This window comes from Aphidius gifuensis, linkage group LG3 (genome assembly GCF_014905175.1).
Source record: "Aphidius gifuensis isolate YNYX2018 linkage group LG3, ASM1490517v1, whole genome shotgun sequence".
NCBI classification, from domain to species: Eukaryota; Metazoa; Arthropoda; class Insecta; order Hymenoptera; family Braconidae; genus Aphidius; species Aphidius gifuensis.
The window spans coordinates 18,735,710-18,752,059 of record NC_057790.1 but is presented as its reverse complement, the minus strand read 5'-3'; the positions used below and the strand labels follow the sequence as shown (position 1 = coordinate 18,752,059).

The following is a 16,350-nucleotide window of genomic DNA, read 5'->3' as shown; positions in this document are numbered from 1 at the left end:
ATAATTATTAAAGTTGATAAATTTATTGACATAAAAAAAATCAATAAAATAATTACCACAATGTGCATTTATTTATTGGATTCATTCGTGAACCACTTGGACAATTAAAATCATTAGCAAAATCATCGTTATTTGATAATGCACCCATCACACGATGTTCAGGTAAACTGTGACTGTCGTTATTTTTAATTTTACTTAATATTTCTGGACGTACTTTTGAGCACCATGCATTAGCAGAACTTAGCCAAAACATTTGTTCAGATGTAAATGATTCAAAGCCAGGTAATTTTTGTTCAGGTCCATGTTCTTTTGACAATTCTTTGTATGCCAAGTATGATAATTTAACACCACCAATATCAGCCATATTTTCATCCAAAGTGCCTAATCCATTTGCCTAAAAGATAAAAATAATTAACAATTAAATTAACAATAATAACTAATATATATTATTTTTTCATTATTTAACTAACTTTTTCTTGAATTTCTTCAATTGTATAGTTGTCATATTGTTCAATAAAACATTTGGTTTTATTAACAAACGAATCATCGGTCTTAGAAGTCTCTTGAAAAAGACGATTTGCAATAACAAATCCATGTGTAAATTCATGTGCTATTATAAAACCAACATTACCATAATTAACATAATTTGGATAATCATTGTTGAAAAAAAAATCTCCCAAAATTCCAGCAGGTATATCTGTTAAAAATAAATTAAAATTTAATATATTATAAATTTCTTTTTATAAATAAAAAATTAAAACTTACATATGCTATTCTCAGCTCCTAAATAAAATGCATTGACTTCTCTATAACTTTTTGAAAATGAATTATTAGATGCATATGGATTCATTAACATTTCAATTTGTAATTTACGTTTATATGAATTAACATTCAATGAACTTTGTAAATAATTAGTTTTATTTATTTCAAGATCTTTATATAATTTTTCAATTTTAGTATCATCAATTAATTCATCTGAATATGCAATATTACCACTTACATATTTAATTTGTTTAGCAACAAAATCAATTGTCTTGTTATTAATCCAATCAATATTATAAATAATATTAACCAGTTTATTTTTAATATTATCAGTTATTTTTGTAACATTGCTTTTAATATTTTTATTAAAAATATTTGTAAAATATATTGTATCCATAATTGATGGAAGTTTATTATAAACCATGTTAAAACAATGTGTATCTCTGTAATTATATAAAACATTATTCTCTGTATCAATTCTAATATATTTCGTTGATATTTTACGTATTTCATCAGACAAATATACTATTGATTCTTCAACAACATTCCACATAATATAATTAGCAATTATTCTATTTGATGTTTTATTTAATAACAAACCCAGCTTATCAAAATACATTGGTGTTTCAACAACAACAAATGTTTCATCAGACAGTGTATCATTTGAACCAAATACTAAATTAATATATTCATTCCAATTTATTGGTAATGCTTTATTTTCATTTAGTCCATATATTGACATTAGTATAGAATTTTTACGTGATTTTTTATTTGAAATTTTAACAATTTCATTTGCAAATTCAAGAGTTTGTAACATATCTTTAAATATTGATCGTGGATTTGCACCAAACATAACAGCAACATCATACATAAATTCTACATATTTAAGTGCATCAATATTTGAAACATTTAGCAATTTTGGTTGAGTCAAATGAATTGCGTTGAATTTTGAATTCACGACGGTATTGTCAAGTTCAACACTTATTAAATAATTAGCTGTATATCCAAGTTTGCTTAATTTGTAAGTTGTTTCAACCCAGTCAAATGATGTTTCATTCCATTTATTACCATCAAGTACAGGCCATCCACCAGTATTGTTTATTATTTTTTTTATTTCATCAAGTCCTTGTTTATTAATTGCTGATGTATTTAGACAAGTTTGATAAAAATCTTTTGCAATTCTAAGTGGCTTAGTGTCATTTGGAAAATTTGGCAAATTAATTATACTTCGTAATTCATTCTTTAATTTATGTTCTGATTGAGAATATGAATCTTGAGAATGTACTGAATCTGCTAATTGAGTTGATTTGATAAAATTTCCACAACTATATTTATAAAAATTATCACATGGTGATACTTTACTGTCCATATTATTCAGCATTCTTGATGCTGTAAAATAAATAAATTTAGTTTTTTAATACTGTTTAATTTAAAAGTCATATAGAATAATAAATGATAATTACCAGCGTGAATACATGCTGGTGACAGACAAATATCTTCATTATTTTTTACTGTCTCTGGATGACCAAGTGTCAATTCAATATTTGATAATTGTAAAATTATCAAGCCATAAAAAAAACCTGTAGAAAAAAAATAAAAACAACAAATAATTAATTAGAAAAAATATATAAATTAAAAACGTTAAAATAATTAAATTTTGTCTTTTTTTTTTATTTGTCAAATTAACTGATAATATAAAATAAATAATTATTAAAAATAGCAAAAATTATAATTATTATTTAGCCTAAAAAATAATTAAAAACTTACCGTTAAACATTTTTCAATTAAATGATTTTTTCTAAATAAAATAATAAATTTTTTATTAGCAAATTTTTATGATTTATCAGTTGGTTAAAATATCACGTTGATAAATTAAGACACTAATTTTCACTATCTTGCTGGACCACGTAATTTTTTTTGGCTAGCACAATTTTCTATTCTAGAAACAGGTGCGAATATCAAGGTAAAAAGAAAAAAAAAAAGAAAATGAATAGGTAGAACAAGAGATTATATATTCTCATCCATTTTGCACATTTTTGCACATGGCAAAGTAGAATTTTAGAAATATTCTAAAAATTACATGATTATTCATTTAATGCGGGAAATTTTAAAATTTATTTTTCTCCAGTAAAAAGCTTTTCAATTCAAATAACATTTTTTTACACATTTTAAAATATCCTAAATATTTTTTTAACTTTTTCTTCGACCTGTGTAAATATTACTTTTTAAATTTTTTGTATTCAAAAAAAAATTGGGAATAGTGAATTTTAGGCATGGATCTTAAAATTAATTTGTTTTTTTCCTTGCCATTACCTTGAGGTAATAAATTTTCAGTTGAAGTGCTTGAAACCCTAAATCTTTACAACCACATCTACGAAATTCTTATCATTTGAAACCCCATATTTTTTTTATTTTTTTTTCCAAAACATCGAGGTTCTTGAGGACCAGATCTTTCTTCAGCCTTCATGCAAAATAATTTCAAGAAAAAAAAATAATAAAGAAAATTTGAAGAAAGTAATGTTAAAAAAAAGCATTCCCATGTGGTCCCATGTTGGGTTTAACTTGACCTTGGCCAGGTATGATCCTCACCACAGTGAAGTAAATAAAAATTACAACAACACTACTTATTTTTTATTTTTTTAACGGTTCTTGAATAGCGGAAAATTATTTGGTTTTTCTAAAGATAAAAAAAAGGCAAGTTTTACAATTTCTTAGAAATTATTTAAAACTTTATAAATTCTTAAATAAAAAATTTTTAAATTGTTAATTCTTTGTTGATAAAAATAAATTAAACTAAAATTTAAAATAATAAATATTTAGAAGAAAATAAATCGTCATGTTAATTTGTTTTTAATTATTTAACTAATAATTATTGGTGTTATTAAATTTTTTAAAAATATTATTCAACAAAATTAAATGCCTAAAATAGAATAATAGACTTAGAAAATTATTTTTAGTATTAATTTATAAATAAATATTAAAACAAGTTATATAAATTTCAAACGAACATATATTTAATTAATTACATTACAATATAATTTACTTAAAGACAAGTACAAAATTAATCAGACAACATATATCTTTATCAGTATCAAAATTTATAAAATTTAATCATCTTTTTTATAAAATATATTTGACATTTTCAGAGCTATCAAAGCTCGCAAAAAAAAGAAAGAAATCATAGCTCAAATAAAAAAAAAAAAGAGAAAAAAAAATTAGAAAATGAGCTGTTGAAGCTTTAAAATAACTATTGTCATCTTAAAATAATAAATCTTAATAAAATAATATCAAAAAACACATAAATATAATATTATAATATTCAGGTGTGTTTAACACACTAAATAATTCAATCCTAAACAAGACAAAAAAAAAAAAAAAACTATCAACTATTGGTGAAAAAAAAGAAGAAAAAAAAATATTTGAGTTTAAGCTCGATTGACATGATTTGTGTTAATTTAAAAAACCAAAAAAAAAAAAAACAAAAATTGACGAATAAATGCATTTGTTTAAAAACAAAAAAAGAAAAAACTGAATATTATTAAACATAATTTGATTGTAAAAAGCCATATTTGTGATGTAAAATTAATTATTATTAATATATTTTAATACTTAGTTGGTATTTTAAAATTTTCAGGATCAAAATCAGTCAAGTAACCACGTTGAAAACTTGTTAAATATTGTAATTCAACGGTATTTTGCATTTTAATTTTAACTGGTATATCATTATCAGTTTTATTATTTAAAATATTTGTTATTGTTGATAATGGTTTACCAAAATTACGTTCTCTAACATATTTACGTTTTTTAAATGGAAGTTGATCAAAACAAGTTTGTGGACAAATATTTTCCTTGTTTTCATCATCATTATTTTTAATATTATTATTATTATTGAAACTATCGTCATTATCATTAATATTATTATCATCATCTTCATCATCATCGTCATCATCATCATAAACTCCATAATAATTAACAAAATATTCATTAATATATGACTCACTTTGCTCGTAATTGTTGTTGTTGAAAAAATAACTATTGCTGCTGATATTGTTGTTGATGATGTTGATGTTATTGTTAACAACAGTTTCATTATTGTTCATGTCCTTGCAATCATCAGAAGATTCATTGTGATTTTCCTTGTTGTCACCATCTTTTGAGTAATAACCATTGTCGTCGTCATCATCATCATCATCATCGTCATCATCACAATAATTTTCATCATAAACATAATCATCTTCATTATCATCATCAAACTCATCTTCCATAATAAATGATTGTCTTATATGTTTTGCTGCAATTCGCTTTGATGATCTCACAGCAAAATTTAATTCATTTTTTATTGTCTCGTCCATTTTTTCATCACCATAGTCATCATCATCATTTTCATCAACTTCTATTTTTATATCATTAAAAATGTTATATTTCTTCTTTGAAATATAAGATGGACGTTTATCTGGATGAGCAGATTCACAATGCTTGTACCAGTCTCCTTTTGTCTCAAATATTTCATCTGTAAAATAATTAAAACATTTTATTTAACAACAATGGAAATCTACATTTTATTTAATTAAAAATATTTCCTTGTTATTGAATTTTTAATTGTGATTAATTTTTTAATTATAATTTTATATATATTTTTTATTAAATTGTTTTATTAATATTCAAGTTTTTATTATTATTGATATATATATTTTTATTATAAAAATACTCACCACAACAAAGACGTTGAATTTGAGGAAGATGAATCCTTTTTTGATGACGAGTGACGTTATATTGTCTGCTACTGTTATATTGGCAAGCTTCACAATGATATTTTCCAGTGTTTGGATTTTTTTTAATTTTTCGGTCACGTCTTTATAATAAACAATTTTAAATAAAATTAGTAAAATATTATCAACATGTCAAAAAAATTAATTAAACAAAGCCAACAATAATAAAATTAAAAAAAAAAAAAAAAAAAACCACTCGCGCATCTATTTATCAATAATTAAATTTAATCAACAATACTCCAATTAAAAAAAATAATTTACAATTACTCAATGTTAAAAAAAGTCTCAAATATTTACACATAAATTTATTAATTTTTATATTCATTTTTTAACTGATTTTTAGACACAAAAGAAGACAAAAAAAAACACCAACGTTCCCGCGTTTTTAAAGAAAAAAAAAAAAAAAAACGACGCATTAACAGTAACAAAAGAGCTATAAAATAATTTCATAAACAATAAAAGAATTTACTTGTTAATTAGATTAAAAATTCATGTATAATTATCATGACAAAAATAATGAAAAATATTAATTAAATAAATATATTTTATAAACTCAAGAATATAAACTTACTTTTTTTTTTTCTTAATTAATAAATCAGTTGATAAATTTGAAGTTAATTTTTCATCAATAACACGCATTTTGATTACACTTATAATTTAATATTAAAAAAATCGTTAATTTGTTTATAAAGAAAAAAAAAAAATTAAAAAAAAAAAAAAAAAGTTGAAGAAAAAGAACCACGCAGAACGCTGCCCTGTAACACACTGAAAAAAATCCTCAAGAAATCTTTTCTTTTTTTTATCCAAGTCCTTCGGTGAACCGTTAAAAATAAACTAAAAAAAAAAAAAATATATATATGTATAAGGATTTAAACAAAAAGTATTAGTAAAAAACACTAGTGTCGAATATCAGATAGTTTTGACTTTTGTAAAAAATTGTTGTCTTGTTTATCATCCCTTTGTTTACATTTTAATCGGCGGTTTGAATCAAACATTACACACGTGTCTTTTTTAATAAAATAAAAAAATAATTATAATCAATCATGTTTAATATAATCTCAAAAAAATTGTCTATTTTTTAATAGATAACAATCAATAATCGGCCAATTAAAAATTCAATTTTTATCACTTTTTTTTTACACAAAAAAAAAACAATAAAAAAATTTTATTTTATTTATTTATTGGTTTTACCGGCTATTAATTGTTAAAAAATTTTTTCATGCATTTTTAAAATTGCCAGATGTTGGCTTATGGACAGATATGAATTTTGTTTTAATTTGTTTTTTTTTTTTTTCTCAATAAAGAGAGACAGTTGTCATTGTGTTGACATGGTGATTTTTATTCTTTTTTTTTTTTTTTTCTATACAGTTCAGGTTTCAAAATTGTTTTTTTTTTCTTTAAGTTTCTGTTTATTTTTTATTTAACTCCAGAATATTTAATTGATTTATTTAATTATTTTTGTTGGAGTAAAAATTTTTATTTAATTTTGAAGATAGCGGTGATTAAAAAATACATATAATTTTATTAATTTTTTAATACTTTATTTATCATTATTAATTAAATATTATTTTAATTTTTCATTTGTAAAAAACATACTGCTTGTTGATTGGATGAGTCTACAAAGATACACCGCCTCTTATTTTTTTATAAGTATTTTATCTCTTTTGCTCGCATTCATTCCACGGTTGTTTTTTATTTTTGTTAAATGTTTTTCTGTTTTTATTTTGTGAGAGTATTAAGTGAAGGTTGTTGAAACGGTTGAAACGAAAGGAGAATGGATTTGAAGGGCGGAGCAAAGTTTGTCGATTAGCAACGAATAGAAATGGTAAAAAATGCGACAAAATGCACCTCGAGATATTCTTGAGTCATCACAGCACACTCCAGTCAAGTATATTAACAAAAGAAATATTCAAGAGAGACAAGTTAAGACGGGTCCGTTTCGACGAAACAATTGATCAACTTATTCAAACGGTTTTCAAATTCCCAAATCTCACAAATTTTTTTATATTAATTTTATTTTTATTTATAAATTAACAACAATCATTATAATACAATCATTAAAACAAGCTAAAAAAAAATTCTTTTTAAAATGATAAAAATTATATTTGATAGAAAATTAAATGATAATTATAATGTTAATTAAATTGTAATGCCGTCACAGGTATTGTCGATGTCAAGAATATCATTTCTATCAACATATTTTGCCATTATTGTTTTTAAATTAATTAATATTGTTGGCGGAAGAATTTTTTGACGTGATAAAATAAGAGCAACTTGGCCTTTAGTAATATGTTTTGTGTCTGTTGCACAAACAATTATTGCAATGTATTCATCATGATTTATAGCAACAACTTGATGTTGAAATGGACCTAAAATTAGACCAAAAAGAAACATAGTTTTCTATTTAATAATTAATTATTATTATTTAAAATATGTATGAGAATCAAAAATTAATAATATTTATTTACCAATTGGTTTAGCTGATGTTGAAAGCCTCCATTTAGCCATTAAAATTTTACCATTTTGAAAACCTCTGACATCCCACCAGATACGTTGATTATTTCTATAACTTGTTGATGTAAAATTCATGATAAATTCATTATTTTCACTTTTTTCAATTTCAAAATACAAACATTTTCCAACTTGCCCAGTTACTGGTGTTGCTGCTGTCACGTACCAACCTCCAGATAACTAATTAATTAAAAAATTAAATTATAAACAAAAAAAAAAAAATAGTTTATTAATTTATTTACCTCTTTCAAATTAACATCAACTGTTTCATTAGTAGCTGGACAAATTGCAATTACCATTGACAATAATTTAAAAATAATAATAATTTTTAAAATTATATAATTTATTTTTTTCATAATGACAATTGTTTTTTTAATTTTTTCAACGCAATATTTAGATATTATTCAATGGATAATGTAAACACATGTATAAAATTAATTTATATTTTTCATTTCGAAAATACTATTATTGTATGAATTTATTCTATTTATTATAAAAATTGATACTTATTTATTGAGCATGATCACATGAATAATTAAAATTCACAATTAATCAACAGCTTTTATAGTTCAACGTACAGATATTATATTAACAAAATTAATTTTAAGACTGATGATTTTATTTCAATTGATTCTGTTGGGAATTGACATTCTAAAATAATCTGGTATTCATACTATCATTAATTAAATTATAATCTTGTATATGTTGTGAGTCAATAGCAATCTGTTTTACTTCATTGGAATATTTTACAAATCAAACTAATTTTTAAAAATTAATTAAATACATCTTAATTTACAACTCACAAATGATTGTTTTTTTTTTAACATAAAAAATATTATTTTAAATAAAAATTAATGTTTATAATAATTCTATAATTTCTACGTCAAAATAAATATTGTGATGAAACAGAAAATAAAAAAAAAACAGAACACGCAGTTTATAATTTTATCATTGATGTCAGCATTATATTTATTTTTTATTTTTATTTTTTGCTCAATATGTCTAGTGACGCTATCACAATATTTTATTTATCTAAAATTTTTATTTACCAGTTAATTGCAATTGCTATAATTTTTTATTTACATTTTTTTTTAGTAAAATGTGAATAAAAATAATTATTTTAGTTATTTTTACAATTCATTATTTAATTTATCTATATATTTTTCAGTTGAAAAGTACTTAATGTGTCTTATCAATTAACTTACAATTTATATCATTTTATAATTTTTAGTTATCTTTTTCACTATCAGTTGTTAATGAATATTTTCCGGTAGTATTACTTGGCAATAAAATGTTTTTGTTTTACATGATTATCAGTTGTGATCAACATCATCATTTCCATTATATTCACTCGACTGTCAGGGACAAATTTGTAGTGTGAATTACTTGAAATTTATCAAACATAAAATTGCGAGTAATTTTAAAATTACAATTAATAATAAAATGAATAATACTTATCACGTAAGTGTGAAAAAATTATTGAAGCTCCCAAATGTTACCACAAACAAAGCAATTAATTGTCACTATTAATAATAATTATGTTTAACAAAAAAAAAAAAAAAATAGGTACATCAAGCAAATACAAATAAAGTTAAGTCTGGAGAAGAACCACCGCCTTCATATGATCAGCTTCAATTTTTAGGACGTATAAATTATCCTCAAGATGTTGGAGGCAATATTCAACCAACCATCAGCTCAACTGTTCCAACATCAATTCGTAAATAAATATTTATATTCATTTATTATTTGAATCAAAACAAAAATATGCTAATTGATTTTTAAATTTAATAGAAATAACTGGAGATATAAATCATCATGAAAGTGAAAATACATTGGCTAATCAAACAGCTCTGTGCTTGATAAATTGGGTTGTTGCTGTTTCACTTTGTTTAATTTTCATGATTATCTATGGTGCCTTCAATATGTTCAAGTACATACGTTCTGAAAATTATCATTTACAAAATCAATATGACACATCAAAATAAATTTAATAATAATTTTTTTTTAAATATAAAAGTAATTTATTTAAACAAAAAAAAATATATACCTATATTATTTACTAAAAATTTATTTATTTATTTATATAATTAAGTTAATTATAAAATTATAAATTTGCTATTTTTTCAGACATATTAAAGATAAAATAAAGATAATAGCTTGAATCAAGACAGCTAAATCAATGTTTATATTTGATAAAGAAAAAAAAATAAAAAACAAATTGCAAAATAGATTAGACTTATTGCTATTATATTTTTATCTAATATTTTTCACATTTTATTTTGATCCAATAGCCATCTTTAATTGTTGTTAAAAAATATCTTGGATCAATTTGTATTGGATCAATCATTTTTGAAGAAAGCTCGAGTGTATAATTTTTCAAAATTATTGACATAACTATTTTAATTTGTAGTACTGCAAATCTTTGTCCAGGACACATACGTGGACCTGCACCAAATGGTAAATATGAATAGCGATGTATGTCATTGGTTTTTTCAAATCTTTCTGGAATAAATTCATCAGGATTTTTCCAGTACTCTGGATTTCTATGAATAGCATAAATTGGAATAAGTATTTTGTCACCTTTTTTTAAATTACATACTAAACCATCTTGTCCTTCTAATTTAATAGATTTAGTACAAATTTTTAACATTTTACCAGCTGGTGGAAGTAATCTATGTGACTCTTTTAAAACTTTATCAAAATAATTCATTTCATTGAGTGCTTTATATGTAAATTCTCCATATTTATTAAATACATTATTAATTTCATTTTTAAGTTTCATTTGAATGTCATAATTTTTAGCAATAAAATATGTCATTGCACTCAATGTTAAGCTTGATGTTTCATAAATTTCAATGAAAAATCCAAATGCATATGCAGCTGCTAATTTATCAGGCATATTTTGTTCTTTAATTTGATCAATAATACATTGTAAAATATCATTTTTAATAATCATATTATTTTTTTCTCACCAATATTATGTCGTCGACAATTTTTTGAAATTTTTTATTAACCCAATTTGGAACAAATCCAATGTTAATTATTGATAGAGATTGATTGTTACGAAGTGTACGTAATTTACTTGGAATAAATAATGTATCCATCATTGATTTAAATGAATCTGGTAAATCTTTATCAACAAATAGTTGTCCATCAATACCAAGAATAACACTTGTTGACACACTAGCAGTAAACTTTGAAAATATATTTTTAACTTCAATATCAATACAACTATTATTTATTGATAATTTATCATTTAAATAATTTAATAATTCAATTGATTGATCAATAATTACTGGTAAAAATAATTTAATTTTTTTACTTGTAACTGAATTTGTAAAAATTGAACGATCATTTTTCCAATCTTTATCATTTGAAAAAAATGGATCATAACTTAAAAGTGGATCTAAATTTTTATCAAGTTCACTGTGATCACTTAAATAACTGAAACTATTTTGTAATACAAATTTAATTAAATTAAGATCATTTAAAATAAGTATAGGCTCTTGATATTTATAAACTCCAATCATACTATTATTTTTATGTTCTTTACAAATATCTTCTAATAATAAAATAATATTTTTTTTCATTAATATAACATCTTTAAAATGTCCAAAAAAAATTTTAGATTTTTTTGCTTCTGGAATACCACATTTTTTCCAATAATTTTTATTAATTGTTAAATATTTATAAACAATATAAATAACGACAGCAAATAAATTTAAAAAAATAAACATATCGTATGCAGCCTATTCTTGACTGAGCATTGTACATGCACTTTTGATTTTTTTTATATCAAGACTTGTTTATTTTACCAATGATAAAAGACTTGACCCCATTTTATATTTATAAATATTTCCTTATTGATAAGATTATAAACTTTTATTTAATTATTATTATCATCATCATGATTAAGACGACGTATTTTAATCCAATATCCACCTTTTACTGTTGATAAAAAATGTTTTGGATCCATTTGTATTGGTTCCAACATTTTACTTGATGATTCAAATATATAATTTAATAATAAACTTGCCATAACTGCTTTAATTTGTATAATTGCAAATCTTATACCAGGACACATACGTGGACCTTCACCAAATGGTAAAAATGTATAACGTTTACGTTCTTTATCTTGACTTTTGTCAAATCTTTCTGGATAAAAATTATCTGGATTTTCCCAATGCTCAGGATTTTTATGTAATGCATAAACTGGAATTACAACTTGATCACCTGTATTTAAATGACAAACAAGACCATCTGATCCTTCAAGAGTTACTGGCTCAGTACAATTTTTAATTAATCTTCCACCAGGTGGTACAATTCTCAATGCTTCTTTTGCAATTTGTTCTAAATACGTCATGTCATTTAATGCTTCATATGTTAATTCACCATTATAATTATTTATAATATTATTAATTTCATTTCTAGCTTTATCTTGAATTTCTGGATATTTTGCAAGAAAATATGACATTGTACTTAATGCAATACTTGACGTTTCATATATTTCAACAAAAAAACCAAAACAGTGTGCAGCTGCTGTTTTATCTGATTTTTTTTCCTTATTTAAATTATCAATTATTAATTGTAATATATCATTTCTAGATGTTGAATTATTTTTTCTAAATAATACAATATTATCAACAATTTGTTGAAAACCTTTGTTAATCCAATTTGGCACAAAACCAATGCCAAATAATTTACCAATACCTGGTGCAAAAAATACTAATATTTGTCGGATACTTAATGATTTTGGAAGAAATATACCATCCATCATTGATCTCAATGAATCTGGTGAATCATTATCAACAAATGTTTCAGCATCAATACCAAGAATTGTACTACCTGATACAGCAGCAGTAAATTTTGAAAATAAATTTTTAACTTCAATATCACCACTTGTATTATTTATCGATATTTTTTTATCCATATAATTTATAAATTTTTTACATATATCATTGATAATTGGTACTAGTTCTTTAATTTTTTTACCAGAAAATGCATTTGTAAAAAAACCACGTGATTCTTTCCATTGTTGATTATTTTCAAAAAATGGATCTTTTGAAAATAATGGATCTAATATTTCATCAAGTGTTGGATGTTCACTAAAACTATTAAATCCAGTTTGTAATATAAATTTAATAAGATTTGTATCTCTAATAATTAACACTGGTTGACGAAATTCATAAATTCCAACCATACTTTTATCACGATGTTCTTTATCAATATCTTCAAGAAATGGACCCATATTTTTTTTCATTAATATAACATCTTTAAAATGTCCAAATATTGGAATAGCACCAGTGGCTTCTGGTATACCACGTAATTTCCAATAACCATAATTTTTAGTTAAATATTTATAAAAAATATATAACAAAATTATTAATATAATAATTAAGTACTGACTCATGTTATTCATGATGCACAACTGTGCATTTATTTTAAAATTTATTATGCATCTTATTTTTATGATGAAACTAATTTATTTATGTTAATTTGACCTGACACAGATTGACCCTCTTACTTTATCAAGTTAAAATATACTTATTAAGCATTTAAATGAATTTTATAATTTTATCAAATAAAAATTAAAAATAAATAAAAAAGGTCAAACAAAAGTTAAGATAGAAAAATTGCAATATTATTTCAAATCAATTTGACATTGGAACTAAATTAATATGTCAATTATTTTATATAAATCAAATGATAATAATTAAATCATGCTTAAAAAAATAAATATTATATTATTTAAATTTAATTATTCAAATGATTTGATTTTTTTTTTAAATTGTAAATCAATTATTAATTTATCTTTCGGAATTTGTTTAAGATAATTTATAGCATTGAGCATTTGACAATGACATATTGTTTTTTTTTTCGGTAAGAAAATGTGTCATTGCGTTATACTTAATGTTTTTTAAATTTTATAAATAAATAAATTCTTATCATTTGTCCTTGATGTGCACAAAAACAAAATAATAAAACAAAAGACTTTAAATATGTCATGAAAATATAGCTGCTTAAGTTTATTCCTGAGATTATTTATTTAAATAAAATAAAATTCACCTGAATATTTTAAGGATCAAAAAAAAGAAACATGTTCTAGTCCTTCTGGTAAATACGTCAGCTGAGATACACTGTGATGTTTCATATTATATCCTTTACCGTATCCTTAAATAAACATAAAAAATAAACATACTATTCAGAGTCATTCTTATTTTATTAAAATAATAATTAAAAAATTAATTTACCAAGATCAGACATGAGTTTTGTCGGTGCATTTCTAAGATGTAATGGAACAGAAGGTTGTGGTCCTTTATGTTCAGCAACAAGTCGTTGTGCAGCTCTCAAAGAATCTTCCATTAGTCTTGATTTTGGTGCTCTTGCTAAATAAGTAGCACACTGTGATAAATTAACATCACAATCAGGCATTCCAATCATTTTACATGCTTGCATTGTTTGTACAGCAATACTCAATGCTTTTGGATCTTCTAAGCCAATATCTTCACTTGCCATTCTTACCATACGTCTTGCAATATAAACTGGATCTTCACCACCAGCCATCATTCTTGCTAACCAATATAATGCAGCATTTTCTTCACTAGCTCTTATTGATTTATGAAATGCTGATATTATATCATAATGTTGTTCACCATTTCTGTCATACAACATATGTGTTTTTTTTAAATTATCTTTAACATCTTCAAGTGTTATTGAACTTGCTTCTTGACATGACAATTCATCTTCATGAGGAGTTTTTGATTGTACAGTTAATTCAAGACCACCAAGTGCTATTCTAGCATCACCATCACAAGTTTCAGCAAGAAAATCAATTGTTCTTTCATCAATTATAAATTTTGGTAAATTATCATTATCTAATTTTATGTCTTTAGTATTCAAGCCATTGTTAATTATTCCATTTAATGATGCTACAGCACGAGTTAATATATTTTTCAAATTATTTGTTGTTAATTTTTCTAAAACAATAACTCGACAACGACTTAATAATGCTGAATTTAAACTAAATGATGGATTTTCAGTTGTAGCACCAACTAGTGTTATTGTACCAGCTTCAATATGTGGAAGAAATATATCTTGTTGTGCTTTATTAAAACGATGAATTTCATCCATAAATATCACTGTTTTACGACCAAATTTTAAATCATTAGCTGCAATATTTGCTGATTCTTTAACTTCAGCAACTCCACACATTGCTGCTGATAATTTTACATAACGTAATTTACCAGATGGACATTGCTTGCAGATATTGGCTATTACATTTGCAAGAGAAGTCTTACCACAACCTGGTGGTCCCCAGATAATAATATTTGGAATTTCATATTTCATAAATAACTGAAGAAGCATACTTTCTTTACCAAGAGCATGAACTTGTCCAACATAATTTTCTAAAGTATTTGGTCTCATTCGTTCAGCCAAAGGTACTGTATTTTTTTGAATATTTTTTTGATTATTATCAGCTAATTTTATTGTTTGACTGACACCAGGTTTGTTAATGACATCATTGTTAATGAAATTGTGATTTTTATTTGTTGATGAAGATGAAGCCTTTTGACTTCCTTGAAAAAATGTTTGTTTAGATTTTTTATTAACAGTAGGTGATTGACTGAATTTTTGACTGCTATTGCTACTTGTTGATTCATTGAAAAACAAACATTTAGATGCATGAGTTTCTATGCTTGACTTTGTAAATTCTTTCGAACAAATTGGACATGGGACAAGACCTTTGTCATACTCCATGTTAATTTTATTACTTAATTTTACTTACTTATATATCAAACAATTAAATTTACATTTTCACTATTATGATGTGTTTGTTTGTTTATTTATTTTTTTATTACACATGTGACCCTACGCATGTGTGAATAGATAAAAATGGCTGTCGCACACCCCAAGACTGAGCATGCGTGCGAATTGAATAATAACAATTAACAATAAACAATTAATTTCAACTATAAATATTTTTAATAAATTGTTTTTTAAGCACTGATTAATAATCATGGATTTAATTTATTTTTTAAATAAATAATACAATTTTTAATACAATTAGGTAAATAGATGAATAAAATTTTTTACAGATGCATTAGTTGAATTGAATTTATAAATAATAATTACTTGACAATACAATGAGTTTATGAACAAATTAAAAACAAATGTTAATCAATTTTTACACAAGTTATTCACAATGTGCATCAATAATTTTTTGATGAAATTATAATTTCTTCAAACAGTAAAAATACAAAAACTCTCATCAATCAAATAATCCAGCACAAACATCAAGTTTACAAGA

The 16,350-nt window shown here is 23.4% G+C and overlaps 5 protein-coding genes across 5 annotated transcripts; 1 reads left to right on the top strand and 4 right to left on the bottom strand.

Annotated features, from left to right (window-relative positions):
* Positions 1–81: 81 nt before the first annotated feature.
* LOC122850997 (neprilysin-2-like) lies at positions 82–4,930 on the bottom strand. Its single transcript, XM_044150042.1, has 7 exons — positions 4,910–4,930; positions 4,418–4,610; positions 2,226–2,279; positions 1,114–2,151; positions 471–697; positions 154–394; positions 82–95 (listed from the first exon to the last, which is right to left on the bottom strand). The coding sequence occupies exons 1-7, from the start codon at positions 4,928–4,930 to the stop codon at positions 82–84; spliced, it is 1,788 nt and encodes a 595-aa protein (XP_044005977.1).
* A 2,598-nt stretch (positions 4,931–7,528) lies between these two features.
* On the bottom strand, positions 7,529–8,836 carry LOC122852458. Its single transcript, XM_044152256.1, has 3 exons — positions 8,285–8,836; positions 8,000–8,222; positions 7,529–7,900 (listed from the first exon to the last, which is right to left on the bottom strand). Exons 1-3 carry the CDS (start codon positions 8,396–8,398, stop codon positions 7,671–7,673), a joined length of 567 nt encoding a protein of 188 aa, XP_044008191.1. The 5' UTR covers positions 8,399–8,836; the 3' UTR covers positions 7,529–7,670.
* Positions 8,837–9,290: 454 nt separating this feature from the next.
* LOC122852457 lies at positions 9,291–10,108 on the top strand. The gene is made up of 3 exons (XM_044152255.1): positions 9,291–9,503; positions 9,609–9,759; positions 9,834–10,108. Exons 1-3 carry the CDS (start codon positions 9,486–9,488, stop codon positions 10,025–10,027), a joined length of 363 nt encoding a protein of 120 aa, XP_044008190.1. The 5' UTR covers positions 9,291–9,485; the 3' UTR covers positions 10,028–10,108.
* LOC122852456 (ATPase WRNIP1-like) lies at positions 9,902–15,874 on the bottom strand. The gene is made up of 3 exons (XM_044152254.1): positions 14,294–15,874; positions 14,109–14,213; positions 9,902–9,983 (listed from the first exon to the last, which is right to left on the bottom strand). Exons 1-2 carry the CDS (start codon positions 15,798–15,800, stop codon positions 14,125–14,127), a joined length of 1,596 nt encoding a protein of 531 aa, XP_044008189.1. The 5' UTR covers positions 15,801–15,874; the 3' UTR covers positions 9,902–9,983; positions 14,109–14,124.
* LOC122850996 (cytochrome P450 6B1-like) lies at positions 10,166–13,459 on the bottom strand. Its single transcript, XM_044150040.1, has 4 exons — positions 11,930–13,459; positions 11,372–11,492; positions 11,107–11,236; positions 10,166–11,009 (listed from the first exon to the last, which is right to left on the bottom strand). The coding sequence occupies exons 1-4, from the start codon at positions 13,450–13,452 to the stop codon at positions 10,300–10,302; spliced, it is 2,484 nt and encodes an 827-aa protein (XP_044005975.1). The 5' UTR covers positions 13,453–13,459; the 3' UTR covers positions 10,166–10,299.
* Positions 15,875–16,350: the final 476 nt, after the last annotated feature.